Source organism: Aedes aegypti, chromosome 3 (genome assembly GCF_002204515.2).
Source record: "Aedes aegypti strain LVP_AGWG chromosome 3, AaegL5.0 Primary Assembly, whole genome shotgun sequence".
Taxonomy (NCBI): Eukaryota; Metazoa; Arthropoda; class Insecta; order Diptera; family Culicidae; genus Aedes; species Aedes aegypti.
In genome coordinates this window covers 142,336,103-142,355,123 of record NC_035109.1, presented here as the reverse complement: position 1 = coordinate 142,355,123, position 19,021 = coordinate 142,336,103, and the positions used below count along the sequence as shown (strand labels likewise).

The 19,021-nt window shown below is 36.5% G+C and overlaps 1 protein-coding gene across 2 annotated transcripts in view; it reads right to left on the bottom strand.

The window, feature by feature from the left end:
• The window catches only part of LOC5574876 (gonadotropin-releasing hormone receptor), a 293,895-nt gene that overhangs the window by 187,912 nt on the left and 86,962 nt on the right, over nucleotides 1-19,021 (bottom strand). For both annotated transcript variants that reach the window (XM_021850179.1, XM_021850180.1), the window contains exon 2: nucleotides 1,997-2,928. In XM_021850179.1, the coding sequence (XP_021705871.1) occupies nucleotides 1,997-2,845 (849 nt within the window). In that variant the 5' untranslated portion in view covers nucleotides 2,846-2,928. The remainder of the gene's footprint in view (nucleotides 1-1,996; nucleotides 2,929-19,021) is intronic.

The following is a 19,021-nucleotide window of genomic DNA, read 5'->3' as shown; positions in this document are numbered from 1 at the left end:
CGCGTTGAAAATCTATCCCATTGGTCACCACCACCAAGTGAGCAATTTGATTGATTTTCAACGCGAACGGTTGTCAGATTCTCTCGTATTGTGCACTTGAAAATTCAAAGCTTGGCTTCGTTTTATAATCACCTTAAGTTCTTCCTTGCAGTAAAAAATGTTTTTCAAAATATTTCTTAATAAAAAAATAATTTTTGAAACTCCGTCCGTTTTATGTGGGGTGTTTCGTGAAATGAGTTACCCACTTTTTAGCGGCAAACTACCCATACTTTCAAATGTATAATAGTTTTTCTTGTCCCTCTTTCCCTTAGAGGTGAAAATTTCATTTTCATATTTCATCATTCAAGTCCCAACCCAATTGCATAATTCGTTTGAAATTTTATTGAAATTTCTAAGAAGAAGTTAAAGTTGTGTCTCCAGTTCAGGTTTATATGCAAATTTTTGCATTACAACAACATTTTATGTAATACTAGCCATTTTATTTGATTTGAAGACAAATCTGAATCTGAACAAATTTCACTAGAAAATAGATTTTTCGAAGAAAGTTAATAGATCATCATTTTCAAGTGATTTGGAATGCATTTGAGGTTTTGTTTGACCTTTGTATGAAGGCACGCCACTGTGGAGCGTTTCAATGTCATATTTTTGAGCCTCCGAGATCGCGCTTTGGCTGTCGTATGTTGCTTATTATCGCGATTTGGAGTCAGTACCTTCTTGTAAGTCAACAATCCGGCTCGTTTTTGAGCTAGATGTACAGTTGTAGATGACATACCCAGCTTATTTGCGGATCTCGGAGAGAGGTTGGCGTTCCACTTGAAACTACCGGCTACTCTCTTTGTCGTCCCAGTGGCTTCCGGTTTTCGATTTCTCTCTGATCCAGGCTTCCTGGTTGTCGACAATCACTTTAATTACATTTGTAACGCTTTATTTGGCAACTTTTAGCGATTTTGCTAACTTTTAGTGCGAGTGGCTCGGATTTCCGCGTTGCACGAGCTAAATTTTGATACTCTGCTCTTCTTGCGGCATTTTGACCACTGAAGAGTGAATTTCAAAATCAAAATAGGAGTAAGATTCTACACACACCTTCAAAATTAGGGATTTACAGGTTTTTTAAATGCAAAATTGAAAGAAATAGGGGAAAAGCGTCAAATTTCCACCCAACCATACGATTTTGGCCTACTTTGTATGGAAATCCGAAAATTGGCACAAAATTCTTTTAGGTCGAAAATTAGTGCTTTTCTCCTACGTCAAGTGAAAATTGACCAAAATTTTGACCGTATCAATCTTTTTGTTCGTTTTCTGAAGTTAGGAAAGATCAGAAAATTTTTAGATATCTCTCTCTTTTTATTGCAAAGATACTGCTGCTTTATACAGGGCTGATTGGCCAATAGTGACCCCACACGGATTAAAATCTGATCCCCAAATCATGATTTACGAATCATGAAGTTCATAAATTGGTTAGGTCATAATATCAGGATCACAAATCATGGTTTCTGGAGTCATAATCATGATTCTTCATAAGCGTAACATCCAGTGTGAAAACACTAAGCGGTGCACTTTGCTTCAGCTTATTCGTTTCGATCAATCTTAATTCAAGATTAGTGGTTGAGTGGTAGGGTAAGTGGCTAAAAAATCGGAAGGTTCTTGGCTCGAATCTCAGTGTACGCTATTTTTTATTCTTTTTTATTTTGTCGATCATAAACGGACTCAGCCTTTTTGGCATTTGAATCATGATTCCGAGCAATCAGCAACAAATCATGATATCATGAGTCCAAATCATGGTGTATTTTCATAAACTGAAAACACTCTGAAATCAAGATATAATGAGTCATAATCTTGTTTTTGGATTCTGATTTCTACCCGTGCAATGCACAAGGAAGGTTCAATGTACAAGACTACGGCGGCGCTTTATATGCTTTTAAAAACGGCGATTTTGGATATTTCATATCGCCAGTCTAGCGATAAAATCTGATTTATAAAAGCACTTGAAACTCACCTGTGGAATGCTGAGCAGGAACGACAGCGAGTAGGCCCCACACAAAAAGCGATGGCAGCGTCGGGCCGTGTTGAGTGATTTCATCGGATACTTAACGGCAACCCACCGGTCAACGCCGATCAGCACTAGCACGTAGGTCGACAGGTACAGACTGAACATTTGGAGCAACTTGAACAGCTTGCAGGCCACCGTTCCGGCAACCCATTCGACCGTATAGCTCCAGGCCGCCTCCCCGATGATACAGAACACAGTCACCAGCAGGTCCGCTATAGAGAGGTGAAAAATCAGCGAGTAGATGGCGCTCCAATTGTGGCGCGCTAGTCGACGGGATTTGCGATTTTTTCTAATGCTCCACATGGTGGCAATGTTACCTAGGAGGGAAACGATGGCCATCGCCGACAGGACGACCACTCGAATTACGCCCGTTTTGCTAAGGGTGGGTGCATGTGGCAGGCAGAGTATCCACGGGTGACTCGTACTGAGGCCATCCGTGCCATAGGTCACATTTAGTAGACTACAGTCTTCGTAGGAGAGTGTCACATTGGTTGTGGTGTTTGCTTCCACGATATTCGCTGCCATCGTTGCCAACGTGGACAGATAGGAGGGCACCAGCAGCAGGGGTTGTTGGTGGGGTACTTTGTTCCATCCGGTGCCATTGGCGCCATCGGGTGAAGTTTCTGATCGCTCGGTGGCCAACAGGGAACCCAACGCTGCCGCCGGGGTCCATTGCGTTCCGATGAACGCATCAGTAGTCGTATAACTGTCCGATGGAGATCCATTGGCAGCGGTAGCAGTGGCAGCATTCGTGTACAGTGATTCAAACAAAATTGATGATAGATTAGTTGCCATTGTCTTCCACCCGGGCACCCGGCTCGATTCCGAGCTATGGCCGGCGAATGTCCGTCATTGGAGCCGTGATGGTATCGTCAATTCTGTAAAACGTATGAAAATTCCAATATGGAAAAAAAAATTAGAAACTATGAAGAAATGCTGAAAGCAAGATGGAGTTTAATAATCAAAATCTTGTTAACGTAAAATGGGGTGAAGTCGACCACTTTTGAACGATTCTGTTCTATGAGATCTAACTAAGGGTCATTATTCAAAACAAAATACGACTCAAAATCACGATGAGGCTGTACAAAACAAAATCACCTCTCTGGCACATTAGAATCAGGGTTGGGAAAAAATCTAAAATTCACTCTACAGTAGCCAAGCAAAGCCAATCACAGTCAGCGAAGCCAGTGAAACTCACGCCCATTGCTACTGTAGGCAAAATGCCTTGAAAATAGCAAAACACCCGTTGCTAAGGGCAACCCAGAATTACTGTAGAAAAATGTTCTATTTCCCGCTGCATTTCCCGCATTTTGAGCCTTCAATGACACTCATGATTTAGAAAATTCGCGCACCCAACATAGGCTACTTGATCAGATTCACGTTTTTGAACTACTGTACTGGGTGAGTCACGTGATTTTCGCGAAAATTTAAGCCTACTACTATTACCATTCCCAGCACTGATTAGAATATAGAGGGCCATCCCCCGTTACCTGACACCTAAGCCGTTGAATTACAATCTCTTAAATTATTGGGTTTATGCCATCTTGTTACCTATTTTTTCTAAAAATGATCATCAATGCATTGATCTCAAAAAATATATTAGAAAATATCAATTAATAAATACAATTTCCACATTGTATTTTGATTTTTTCCCCTGTCATCCTGCTTAGTCGACGACTAAGAAGCTTTTCTCAGATTTTTGTTTTTACAATTTTCGTCTTGATTCATTCAAATTGTAGGAACTGTGATTAATCATTACGAGAACAGGTGCATCCTAATGCATCTGCATCTCAATTTGACTGCTCTTCAAAATCTATTTCTTACAGGTCAATTTTAAAGTTTATTAACCCCTCTACAGGCAGCTTCATTTTTACCGCAAGAAAAAAAAATTCAAATCGCAATAACTTTTTTGTTTCTCGGTATTTTTGCACCATTTTTTAACAAGTTCTCTAAAAACTCTTCTAGTTTTAGAATCTGAGTCAACATCGATCATTGATCATCTGGATCCTGAGATATTCCGAAATTCCTTGGCTATTCACTATTCGGAACAATACATTAATAAGCGTTTGTTGTGAAAAATATGAAGCTATTTGGTGCAGCCGTATTTGAGTAATGAGCATTTATGTTGCTGGTACCACGCTGGCCAAATAAAGATCTTGAAAATTTCAAAAAACCTCATATCGTAATTTTAAGATATCTCTTAAAAATACTTAACCAAAATTTGTATGATTATTTCAGAGAAGCTCCTTATTACGTGGCATTGTATAGCCCACATTTTATTTTTTCAATAAGTTGACGTAAAACAAAATGGTCCCCCAAGGAACATCGGCATATCTTTAAAACCTTATCACCAATCACCAATATCGACACGGATTCTTAAACTAGAAGAGTTTTTTGAGAACTTATGAAAAAATTGTGCAAAAATATAGAGAAACCAAAAAAGTTATCGCAATTTGAACTTTTTCTTGCGATAAAAAATGAAGCTGCCGGTAGGGGGGTTAAAAAACGATCGCTTCAATCTAAAGATATCCGTCAAACGTGGTAGCTATACTTCAATCCCTAACCTTCGAACCCAAAAATACCACCCAGAAGATCTATAAAAATAAAACGAGTCGCTATTTGTTGCTTCTACACCTGCGCGTGAACATTGCTCGATACAAATAAGAGTTCTCGATTCAACAAATTCAAGTAAAATTATCTGTAGAAGATTTGGACCAAGTTCAATAAAAACAAAAAAATTTTTTTTTGGAGTCCACATATTTTCGTAGTGTGTAATACAAAGCTTAAATTTTACATTCATCACTTCATTCGAAATAAAAGTTTGATATATATTTGACAATTTGTACTGAAATATATGTTTAAGGAAGAATTTGAAGTTTTTTTTTCCCAAAATGTTGTCAGATTTTGATCATCGAATCTCAATTTACCTCAATCAAAGCCCTTAAGCAGAAGCAAAATCATTTGAAATCTCACTCATCATACACGTTTCAGATTTTCAGTAAGAAGCGATTAACTCAAAGAGTTAAATGAAAACTCAGTGAATCGAAAAATTGATTCTTGTAACGAAACTTGATTCATCTCAAAGTTTTGGAGCCTATCCAGCAATTTAGGAGTACTAGTAGCCGCCACTATGTACAGGAGTTCGAAAAAAAAATTTCACTGGCAGTAATCAATCCTCAAAGATGGTGAGAGTGAAAATACGATGTTTTTTTATGGTGACCAATAGTGTTCTATCAATAATCAAATTTGCTGTTGAAGGTGGCCGAAAATGTTTTGAATATCATGTCGTTTCATACCAAAAATTTATTCCTTAATTTTTGGCTCTGGAGGGGATTTAACCCTAAACGCAATCCTCCTGTGAGTACGCCACTGGCCCTGTAAGACATCAGATGAAAAATTCAAGCTGTTACAAGGTCCTGGAATAATTTGACATTATCCCACGAAGATCAGGTGCATCTTCACGCCCTAAAGGAAATAAGTTGAACATTTTAAGCTGTATCAACGTCCTGGAGTAATATGACCTTATCCTGCGATGATCAGGTACATCTTGACGCTCTCTACGACACCAGTTGATGATATACCAACGTCCTGAAGTCGTTTGATCTTATCCCACGTAGATCAGCTGCATTGCAACACCCTGAAGATCAACACCATGGAGTAATCTTACCTTATCATAAATAGATCAGGTACATCATGACGGCCTAAGGGCATCAATTGACAATTTTAACACGTAGTGATTGAGACCACGGTTAACAAATGGGGGGACAATAACCATGAAGGAAAAACTACAAACAGTAAAGGTGAAACATCTCAGAATCCAAAAATGGCCATAACAATGGCCGACTTGTGCCCCTACTCACGTTTTCAAAGGTACAAAACTGGAGAAATAGTTGGTTAACGTTTCTGATCTTCTTATTTTAAGCTTTCTGCTAGTGCATAAAGCCAAAATAAAAAGTTTACTGTTGCTGGATGCTTTTTTCACGTGATTTGTGCCTTTGAAGTTTAAATGCAATCTTAGAAGTGTTTCCAAACTGTTTCACCTTAAATAACGTGATTTATGGGCAAAAGTGCTTGGTTGAAATCCAGGAATCCTTTATGATCCACTTGTGAGTGTTATAAGGTTTTATGTGACTAAGAATCATTTAGTTGTTCAACATTGTCGAAGACACCTATTTTGTATCTCATAACAGAACTGAGATGCAAGCAAATACAATATTAGCCATCTAGCGCCATCTAGTGAATGTTTTCCGAACTAATAAGTTTTCGGGTGAATAGATCTCATTTAGTAGAACACATTTGTCGAAGACGCCAATGTTGCATCTCATCACTGAATTGAGATATGAACAATCAAAATGTTCGACCACTAGCGCCATCCTTTGAGTGTTTTCCGAACTTAAAAGGTTTTAGGCGAATAGGTCTCTATTAGTTGTTCAACTTTGTCTGAAGACACCATTTTGGTATCTCATAACTGGACTAAGGTATAAGCAAATAATGTTTTGGCTCACTAGCACCATCTTGGGAGTGTTTTCCGAATGTATAAGGTTCTATGCAAATAAGTATTATTTAGTTGTTCAACTTTGTCGAAAACACCAATTTTGTATCTCATCGCTGGACTGAGATATAAACGAAGCAAATGTTTGTACGCCGGAAAGTTGTTTCATATGTTGCTTATATATGCGATATTTGTTGGCGTCTGTGCGCCACCTGATGAGTTGATTCTGAATTAAAATAGTTTAGGACGCTGGGCGGATATGGGTTAAAAAGGATTATAGCTATAGCTCACTGAAAACAGGCCTGCTCTACTTATTCAGTATACTAGTCACTATTTACACTTTAAAAATCAAAACTGATCTGGTACGCGATATCCTTCTTGTATTATTACTGGATTTGAAGCCTTTAAGACGTTCTCCAAACCTGTTATTCAGCTACCAATGTTACATGGGTTGTATATAAATGTTTGTTCTTAGCTGATCGGCTAGTGATATAATGACCCTGTGGTCGTAGATAAGAAGACGTATATTTCAGGATGTTCTTTGTTGATCCAGATTGTCCGTGGCAAAAGATTACGATACCCCACATGGATGGTGGGGAGAGGTATCAAATTGTCCGAAGTTAGATAACGTGGTTTATGAGCGGATAGAATTACTTACAGAACTAATTTGAAGATAAACTGAATAAAATTTTCTGCCTCCACAACAAGAAGAACTTGATTGAAGATTGGTAATAGCATTTCAGGAAGGTGGACTATGGTAATGCTGAAACTTGCTCTTCGATGAATTCGTCCTTGATATATTCAGACCCCATACTGCTAGAAACATTTCTAGTCTGCCCATCATCATCTTCAACGAACAGCATGCCCATGAAATAGACATCATAAAATAGACCTAATCATGAGAAATTCGGCGGCGTGGGAAGCTATCTCGAACTGAAGACTTGTTGCTAGTCAATTAGCTCTCAGGACGTTCAACCATTATGGTATTACGTTGAAGATTCGACTTTGTGATGAAAACTCCACCGAACAACTACCACTGCTGCTTATTTTGCTTCTTTTTTTTCAGAATCATCATCATGAATCCAGGCATATCTTATGGAGCAATCACGAACAGAACTTTAGCAGCACATGAACGAGTTTTCGCCATAAAGCATAAAAGCCGTTTTCCTGATAATAGCTTTAGCACCGCAGAAACTTGGTGAAATGTAAAGCAACCGGAATATTGATAAAACTGTTGGTAAAGCTTCTCATGAATTTGCCTGGAATTGGCTGATGCACTTTCTGGGGAAACAAATATAATCTGAGTTGTTTCGCTTTATTTCTACTCCAGCTCAATGATGCGGCTACCATCCCGAGCAGATGAAAATGGCAAACGAATGAAGAGAAAGTAGTCATGCTTAGAATGGGCTTCACTTCTAGTACTTTTTGATTTTAGGTCTCTTGGTAATTTTAAGGGACATGAAGGTCTTAATTTTGGCTTTGATATAACAGCAATACAAAGAAAAGAACATAACACTCGAGATTATTTCATTATACAGCAAAATAACGCTCAATTTTAATATTAGTGTGTCACATGCTCACTCGTAGCGCTCGTATCGCTTTCGCTTGACGTTTGCGCACTACTGCCACCTAGTTTCCGTAAGGCAAAAATCAGTATTTTTACCATTGGGCATCAATGTTCGCGGTAATGTGTTTTAAATTGAAAATTTTTCTAACTGTTATGTCTGTTTGTCTGTGATAGCAACTCAAGAATAACTCGAGCCATTGCGTCAGTTTGGTATGCGATTGATATTGCTATTGGTTTCTGATCAGGTTGGCTAGAATGGGATCCTCCCTTGATCTAAAGTCCGTGGCAATCATGCAAAGCCATGCTAGCCGAAAGCTTCTGGGTTCAGTAGAAAGCTGAGGAAACACTCTTTAAACTCAGAAGCAGACACATTCCCAGTAAAGGAAGAAGACGACGGTAATGGGTAATGGTTTTGATTTATGATTTCAAAAGACGAAAGGCAGCAAGAAGAGCAGTCATTGAAATAGTGGCTTTATAATCGACCTATTTCTTAGGAAACACATTTTCCGCTCAGTTGTTAATAATGCGAAGCAAGCTGTAGACAGAGTGCATAAACAAACTATCGATAACACTAGAACAGAAAATTTTACCTTGACTCGTGTGCAAACTAGATGCATGCACGCGCTAGTAGCTAGTAGGAACTTTATAATTGCACTCATTTAGTAGGTCAAACGCTTTCAAATGAAGCTTTTGCGGTTGAAAAGTAAATCAACACATTGTACTTGCAGCTGTGCACCCGCAGGGGTGTGTTGCTCAAATTATTGTTCTTTATTTGATTGCCATACATTTATATATGTAAGAATAGAAACCACGGAATTAAATACTAAACAGAATAAAGTAGGCATTCACTATTTTCATATAAAACAGTCGGGTATGGAAGCCTGTAGAGTAAACTCGGGCAAAAGTTCGATTAAGAGTTTCTTTCTAGCTCAATTCAAAACAAAACAGGTAAATGCCATGGTGGTTTGAATGCTATTCAGACTGTCACTACAAATATCATAAGAATCGATTAAGATTTGGAAAAGTTATGGCTATCTGTTGTTTTTTGACTATAAAATTGTAATTTGTGGTCAAACTTTCATTGCATGGAACCAAATTAAGGTAAAATCTTATTCGATTTTTTATGTAGGGGCGTTTCTAGACTTATCATAAGGATGCTTTGAGGTGTATTAGTTTTTACATAAATTTTTTTTTACTGTTGTAATTTTGGTACTCTTTTGCACTTAATACATTCGTTGACTTGAAGCTAATTTCATTATTGTGAAAGTTTTTTCTGTAATCTACTGGCTCTTTGAGAAAACTCGATTTTTTATCGTCGAATCATCACATCACTGCTATCTTTTTTCACAAGGTAGTGCGATAATTGTTGTTCTCCGATTGATCCCAAATCTGAGTCGTTCGTTGTATGCGAAGAAGATTGCAGTAAAAGCTACCACACTCGTTGTGTTGGACTGTCAGAGTCACATGCGGAGATCTTAGCAACGAAGAATATTCTTTGAATGTGTGGGTTCCGAGTCATTTGACCGAAAGCCATTTGGCTGAATGCCGTTTGGTTTTCGCATCACGTTTGGGGTCTTCTAGGCCTTTGACAGTAACTAAAATGACGTTTTTCGACTTAATCGTCCTTCTGCTGGATCGGGTTGCTTCGATTCCTCGAATCGTATTAAGTTAAATATTTCATAGTTCTAGCAACCACAAGTCTTTGTTTTTTTTCACAACGAAGAACAAGTGAGCTTCTTCGACGTAAGTGTTCATTGAGTCATTCGGTTTACTGCTTTACGCAAGCTACGGTGCAGAATAGTTCACACGTTGTAATCTTATTCTTGGAAGACATCTCACCTAAGTCAACCGATGAGTTAAAAACATATGTTTCGAAAAAGACTCTTTGGGATGGTACACAAATTATGTTACGCTAAATTTTAACATTTTCGAGCCCGGCACCAACCAAACCTCCCCGTTGTCACATTTACAGTATGAGCCCTTCTAACATTTTGTACGGCTTGTCACCCTTGGCTTGACCACCGCCTCCCACCTTGAAGCGTGACGAAAATTATGCATGACCCCTTTATGCACAAGCCTAAATTCCAATAACTATGAAAAATACTTCACTCTTAAGAGAACAGCCTATGATCAGAAGAAGGAATAATCTCTTATAAAAATGTAAGCGAGTGTAAATATTAGTTTTATCAGTATAGGGAAAGTGTACCAGACATGGCCATAGTGGTTCCCTATTTGGCCATATAAGAAATTTTGATAACCTTCACATTTTAAATCTTTTTGAATGTTTTAACATCAAGATATATATTAAATCTAACTACTAGAACATACAAAAAATTCTGAATATGAAGACATTAAAGTAATGGCGAAAAAGGAAACCACTATGTCCATAACTGGTGCACCTACCCTAACTACAAAGAACTGCCGATGTTTTAAACAAAGTAAAATTCACAATGAAAACATAAGTTAAACTATTGCCAATATAAATGAAACTAGTCTAACTCGAAAGAAAAGCCTTTATTTAAAAGAAGGAAAAAAAATATGATAAAATCATTAAAAACACTTGAAACGTTAAAACACCGTTGATAACCTAGAAACGAATCAACCATCAGCTTCGAGTCTTGCACGATATGTGGAGTCCACAACTTTGTGAATAGACGGTTAAATTTTATCATTATCGTCCCACCACATCATGCAAATCAACAATTAAAGCGTTGTAGCAAATTTATTTTTGTTTCATTATTCGGCCAAACGGCATTCGACCAAACGGCGTTCGGCCAAATGACCGGACACCGGATGTGTGACATCTGTTTGGATCGATTCTACAGACAACGATCTGCATCATCGTTGGGTAAGCCACAACACGAAATTGAGTTTTTCACAACACTGCATTTAGCTAGACTGCGGCGTACCTGATACTGATGAAATTGATTCAATATGCACACTGAGCTTATTTTACCGGAATCCATGAATTTCAGCGTAATCTCAATAGCTGAACAGTTTGGTGAAATAAAACACCGTAATTCCGTTGAAATTTCACAGATTCCGGTGAATTTTTACCGCATGCTGTAAAAATTTACCGTACTCCGTTAATTTAGTTTACCGAGCAGTTCAGATTTCACAGGAATTCGTAAAATAAGTTAAGTGTGTGTGTCCAAAAGATTATATTTGTATTTTAGAATGGACTACTGGCTTGGCTTATGTTCACAGTTGATCAAAAGAATTTAAATCGTTTTTTTTTTATTAGGAAAGGCATTTCCTACAAAATTTTAGCATGTGAAAACAATTAGCAAAGCATTTGTAATGATTGATGTTCTTCTTAATTATGTACAACCGGTACTGCGAATACTTTTATGAAAATATTTTAAAATTCAGAGGAATTTCACCATAAAATTGCACAGCACTACGCGTTGAGTGTTCTTATTACCTATTGCGTTGCGATTATTCATGGAACCAGGTCCGGATTTATGAATGTGGGTGCCCGGGGGCCATTGTCTTTTGTGGCTTTTTTCCCAAAAAACATTTTTCAACACAAAAGTCATTTAATGGTTTCTGTATTGGTACCCTAATTCAAATTAAACTTATTATATATTTGTTCGTGGTGTAGGGCTGGTAGCAAATCTTTTCTACAAACTCTGCCTCTATTTTTCAACCTGTAACCAGCCCTACACCAATTTCTTCAACAAATTCAATATCTTCAAACAAATCTGTATGTTGAACAACTTTAATCAATACGCAAAATTCTACAGATTCCAGAGAAAACTTCTAAGACTTGAACGCGGCTATTCAACAGGATCTTCAAGGCTTTGGAAGACCAAAAAGGTAAGAACATGTCTCGACGAAAACTTCAAGAAATCTTCTAGTGATTTGTCCAGAGATTTCATCTGGAATACTTGCAGGGACTCATACAGGGATCTCTCTAGAAATTCTTCTAGAGATTTCTCTTGCAATTTTCCCAAAAATCCTTCTGCGTTTTTTAATAGATGCTTAAAAGATTTTCTCCAGGAAATCCTTGAGCACTCCAAAGACCTTCAGTAATTTCCTCAGGGTTTACCCCAATTTTTTTATGAAGACTATACTAGGAGTTTCTCTTTTTCAATTATCCTTCAACCGAATTCTCCAGTTGTTATTCTAGGATATCCTACAAATATTTTTTCAAGATGTTCTAAACGTAATTCTTGGAGCAAATACTAAGGAAATCGATGGAAGAATCACCAGAAATTACTTGGGAATTAGGACTTCCTCATTTTTTATGGAATCTCTAAGATAATTTTTAAGGTTATCCTTGGAAAAATACAGGTTATATTCTTGAGATAGCGAAAGAGAATTGTTGGAGGATTTTATTAGGTAAATTCTGTACGACAAATAATCCCTTGATGAACTTCTGGAGAAATCTTCGGAATGAGCTCTGAATCTTTCGGAAAATACCTGAATTCTTATGAAATTCCTAGAGAAAATCATTAAAAAATACAAACAGTAATAGTGTTGACACGAGGAATTACAAAAAAGAGTAATAAATGTATTGCCTGAAACAAACCCTTATCTTCTGGTTCCTATGAGGTTACGTTTTGTGTTTATGCTTCCTGTCTGGTCTCTTCTTGGTCTCTTTCTCCAAGCTAAATGTCTAAAATGTTCCTATAACATGGTCTTCTCCGCCACCCGTAAATGCGGCCCTGCATGGAACTAACTTTTCTAACAATTTGTGTAAATACATGCTATCGACATCGAGTAAAATAACATCAACTTTTGCAAGTTTTTGATAACTCATAACTCAAAAAAAAAAAATCAATAAGTTTTTAGTGGGCCTTGCGGCCGTGCGGTTAGTGTCGTCAGGCATTTAAGAGCATCGTTTCATGGGATGTGGGTTCGAATCCCGCTTCAGCCATTGAAACTTTTCGTCAGGAATGTTTCTCGGGTGTGTCACTGGAGTATGCTTTTTCCATGTCTAGTGTTAAATTACATCCTGTGCAGTTAAATGGCTTAAAACGATGTCCGTGTTTTATGTTTTATTATTGTCGTTCAAGTAGAGCATCAAATCTTCGTATGTAAAACATTTACGTTCAAATTATACAATTTTTTTTCCGAAACAGTAAAATTTATGCTAGATCCAGTCTTCCCATGAACAGAACCGATGTTCAAATTTGGTTTGAACCTTACAACTTGCATTGAACCGCGAACACACCAGGCATAACAATCTCATCTGAACGAAGAGATCATCTTGGTATGGTTTAAAGATATTATCTTCAATCCAAGAGCGCATTGGAATGATTCTATCATTCCATCTTGATGATCTTGACAGATATTTGGTACTATGCATCGATGCACGATTTCACTAATTTGACGTTTGAGCGGTGCCGAATTCACTAGTCGCCATGGTCACGTAAATAACACGGCACCGCTGAAACGTCAGATAGTGAACTCGTGCATCGGTCCATAATGAAATGTCTGATTCAAAACTAATGGACCTATGCACGGGTTCACTATTTGACGTTCTAGCGGTGCCGTGTTATTTATGTGACCATGGCAACCAGTGAATTCGGCACCGCTCAAACGTCAAATAAGTGAACACGTGCATCGGTCCATTGCTGGTGCTCAATGGACCAATGCACGAGTTCACTAATTTGACGTTTGTGCGGTGCCAAATTCACTCGTTTCCATGGTCACGTAAATAACACGGCACCGCTCAAATGTCAGATAGTGAAGTCGTGCATCGGTCCATAACGTTATTTGTGATTAGTAATTCTGAACTGATTATCTTTGTCTTGGAAACAGTGATCAGTGGACTAGTGAAATATTTTCCGTTTGATAAAAAGTTTTCTATTACACAAGCGAACCCTCGCTTCTCAGTACTCCCATGTATACCCAGCTAAATTATCACGAATTTCCGTTCAATTTATGAGGTTTCAATGGCTATGCACAGTGCGCTGTAATGTGGAACCGGTATGCTACATAGCGCATCATGCCCGACTTAATCATGGAACATGGATTTGGAGGGAAATAGATTTTCGAATGTCGTACAAGGAGCAACTACAAACTTCTCATTTTAAAAATATAATACATGCAAAATGCGTTTATTTCTGCGAATACAATAGTAATTTTTTATTTAGTTTTTTGTCTATTGGCCTATTTTTTTATAAGTGGAACACTGCTAGCAACCTTCTCTACATGAATAACTAATTTGAATAAAAGAGGATTCCAGTAAATATAAACTTGCGATCAACCATTTAAAATATAGAGGGATTCCACGGAGGCATGCAAGTCGATTCTGATCGACCATTTCAAAAATATCTGAAACTTTGCACAGTTTTTCAGTTCCATCTAAATCGTCATTTTCCGATATCAAATCTTCAAGTTGAGTCACGACTAACTTTTCAAAAGGGTGTATGTGAAAATGGTTCAAAAATATTCAAAAAGCTGCACAGCAAAAACGGTTCGTTCGATTGTTAGACAACTAAAGAAACAAAGTTAGACAACTAAATAAAGATTCCAAAAAAAATACACACAGTAAAAAATTTTTTTTTGCATTAAAAAACATCATTTTTGTCACAAAAACTCAAATATCTCAAAACCCTATCGGAATACCAACGTAATTTTTTGAGGAAAAACGGTCCATTATATTAGCTATCTACCATAAAAATTTGGTGATGGTAAGCCAATAAACAAAAAAGTTATGACATTTCAAATATTTCACAAATTTGACACCTAGTGAAAAGTTTTTTTTTTCATTGTTAATTTTTTTTAGGACCGCAGTTTGTTGCTGAATTTTTTGTTAAGGGTACCACATGAGGTTAACAAGTTGTTTTCATGATATTTTATTTAATTATTCATAACTATTATAGCATCTATTAGAAAGTTAGACGCGATCCAGTGTTGTGATCTAAAGTCTTGACAGTGTCATATTTTTTATTGTACGTAACTGAAGAAAAATTCTCTCAATAGTGTTGAAACCTTTTGATAAAAGAAACCTATAAGAAATCTAATATTGAAGACAAAAGCTACAAAAAAAGTTTTCTATACAGGTATACGACTAGTTTACCTGCAAAAAGTTTACCTCGTAGAGAACAAGGCGGGTCTATACCCAGGTGATCTAGTATACTTAAAGCAGGTCGGTTTTCTCGGCGCTGGTTTTCTCCACAAAGTTAAAATCTGATTACACCTGGGTATAGACCCGCCTTGGTAGAGAATAGACTTTGTTAATCATATTTGGGAGAAAGCGAGTAACTTCAACAACATCAAAAACATGATAGGTACATACCATGAACATACTCACGAAAAAGCTAAAAATATACTACCACTATGGTTATAAAAGATTTAATTGTAAAATTTTTCTTCATTCAAGCAAACGACACCAAACTAGTCAGTAAAAACTTAAAAGTGATTTTGTTTATTAAAATCTAACGAGCAACATGAGTAGTCGCTTTCTCAACTGTTGCAGGCCGTTTGCAGAAAAAAAGTGTTCGAAAGAGCTACGAAATCTCACCGAAAGCACCATAGATAAACTGAAAGCGGCTGGTTATGCTCCAATGTCTACATTGAATACAAATTTACGCATTTGTACGTCCTGCCGTTTAAACGTTGACAAACGGGCAATCTGTACATCATCGGTGGATCAGGTTGCAGGAAGTTCGAAAACAACAACAACTGAGGAATTACTAGATGCACCGACAACAACTGAGGAGTTACCAGAAGTACCAAGTGCAGATAGTCTTGCCACGGTACCATCAGCGACATCTGTTTCAACAAATCAATCAGAAGATGAGTGCATCCAGAAGGTCAACATCGAACGCTTCAACGAAGGGATCGTCAATTATCCCGAGAAAAAATACCGTGAAATCAACGAAGCTGTACGAAGAAACCTCTTCAAATTAGGACCTGAGGATGTGGAAAATACAGACTACGATGAGGTAATTATGAATATGAAGGAAAGGTTCTCGAATCTAGCCACGACAAGGAAAGAAAAAATATTGATTTTGTCGATGCTGCCAATCTCGTGGTCTATTCAAGACGCCATTGATGAGTTCAAAACCAATAGAAATACAGCAAAAGAGGCAAAACAATTCAAAAATAACTGTCGAGTACTTCATTAACAGATGAGACAAAAGAAAAAATAATTCAATATTTTGAAGACGATGAAGTAAGTAGAGCTATGCCTGGCCAAAAAGATTATGTATCTGTAAAAAAAGATGGAAAGCGTCAAGCAATCCAAACGCGATTAATGATGACTACTTTGAAAGAAGCGTATACACGCTTCAAGGAAATTAACGAAAATATTAAGGTAGGTTTTTCCTCATTTGCAAGCCTTCGTCCAAGGCAATGCAAGCTTCTATCCAATTCAGGAACACATAATGTTTGTGTGTGCACAACACACGAAAATATTAACCTAATCTTACATAGTTTGAAAAGAATCAATTTATCAAAGGATATTAAAATGTTAACTGGTAGTCTTTTGTGTGAAAATACAACATCAAATTGCTATCTACGATCTTGTTCGGATTGTCCAGATTCTTCATCATTGGAAAATACTTTATTCGCTGAGTTTGAAGAAAATTATATTGATCAGTTATCATTTGAGCAATGGGTGACCACGGATAGGTGTGACCTAGAAACTATTGTAAAACCTGTAGATGAGTTTGTGTCATTTTTTTGCTTGAAATTAGAAAGTTTAATTCCTCACGACTTTATTAAAACAGAGCAATCCCGCTTTTTAAAAAATACGAAAAATACATTACAAGAAGGTGAATTTTTAGTCATTTGTGATTTTTCTGAAAACTATAGCTTTGTATTGCAAGATGAAGTGCAGTCCCATCACTGGAACGTACAACAAGCTACAATTCATCCATTCGTTATTTATTTCAATGGAAGTACGCAAATTGAACATTTTAGTTTTATTGTAATTTCCGAAGATTTAAGACACGACTCAGTATCTGTAAATTTGTTCATTGCCAAAATGATTAACTTTTTACGCGTTGATAAGGATAAAGAAATCAGAAAGATATATTTCATGTCTGATGGAGCAGCATCGCAGTACAAAAACCGTAAGAATTTTTCGAGCCTATGTCAATTTAAATCAAAGTACGGAATTGATGCAGAATGGCATTTCTTTGCTACGTCACATGGCAAAGGTCCTTGTGATGCTATTGGAAGAACCATAAAGCGCATGGCCACAAGAGCAAGTTTAGCCAAAGAACGTGAGCATCCAATTAAAACTGCAAAAGAACTATTTGATTGGGCGAATCGCAGAAAAGAGAAGATTTAACAAAATTATCATTTTGTTTTACTACTACTGAAGAGTACGAATTAACGGCATCAGAGCTCAGCGAGCAATATAATAACGCGAAAACGATCCAAGGAACCCAAAAATTTCACTGTTTCATTCCATTGTCAGAAAATAAAATTAAAGCAAAACTATACTCGAACTGTACTGATAATGATGCAAAAGTGTTCGATATTGTAAAAAAATTGAATAACAATAAATAAATAAATAAGTATTAATAAAATGTTTTCATGATCTCATAACGCATACCCAAATCCAAAACTTTTAAAGTTTATATATAACATTTAAAAACTCATCGATCATACTCTAAAAAAAAATATCCTGGTAAAAAAAAAAAAATATTTTCGTGTAATCTGTTAATTCATTTTAATTTATACATATATACATATACATATAATATTTATACATATACATAATATTTATACGTATAATATACATAATACTAATGAATACATGAAAACGACTTGTTTAATTCACGCAAGGGCCTTAACAATAAAATCAGCAACAAACTGCGGTTCCCGTAATAATTTACACCGAAAAAAAAAAATTTTTTTTTCTACTAAATGTGAAAATTGTGACATGTTTGAAATGTCATAACTTTTTTGTTTATTGGCTTACCATCACCAAATTTTTATGGTAGATAGCTAATATAGTGGACAGTTTTCCCTCAAAAAATTACGTTGGTATTCCGATAGGGTTTTGAGATATTTGAGTTTTTGTGTCAAAAATTATGTTTTTTAATGCAAAAAAAAAATTTTTTTACTGTTTGTATTTTTTTTGGAATCTTTATTTAGTTGTCTAACTTTGTTTCTTTAGTTGTCTAACAATCGAACGAACCGTTTTTGCTGTGCAGATTTTTGAATATTTTTGAACCATTTTTAGAAAAGTTAGTCGTGACTCAACTTGAAGATTTGATATCGGAAAATGACGATTTAGATGGAACTGGAAAACTGTGCAAAGTTTCAGCTCAATAGAAAAAAAAAATGAATTAAAAAATTTACCAAATTTTGGTGCTGTTGCTTGGAATCACTCTATATTGTTGTTTGAAATATTCCAGCGACTACTTATTGTCCTCGAATGCTTGATGTTTATATCGATCTGTGAGGAAAATTCATATTAAAGATTCCCAATACGCGACTAGATTCACTAGTACGTTTTACGCTCTTTGCAGTGCATAAGTGAGTCTTGAATCTATACCAGTAAAGTGGGGCAGCTGCAAAACCTAAAAAAAATGAAATGGTTTCTTTTAATTTCGGTTCACTTACTTCCGTTGAGTGTGTGAATCTTTCACTAAGTTTACTTCTCTCAAATGCTGTCACCGTACGAACCACGGATTACTAAGTCAAAAAGATGTTATCGAGCATCAAAAGAGCCATAGATCTTTATAAAAAGATGATCAAAAAGCTCTAGATCATATCTTCTTATTTGATCCATATCTTGCTCAGATGATCCAAAGATGAGATGAAATGCAATGCCTGCTTGCAGGTTATTTTATTTTGAAATATAATAATATTATGTACTCATGAGCTAATAATATTCCAACTATAATGTAGTTTTTTTTACGACACAATTTTGTCGTTTCAAAAAAACGACGTAAAAAACAGAGCCAATAACTTTTATATATATAAACAATGTTCTACG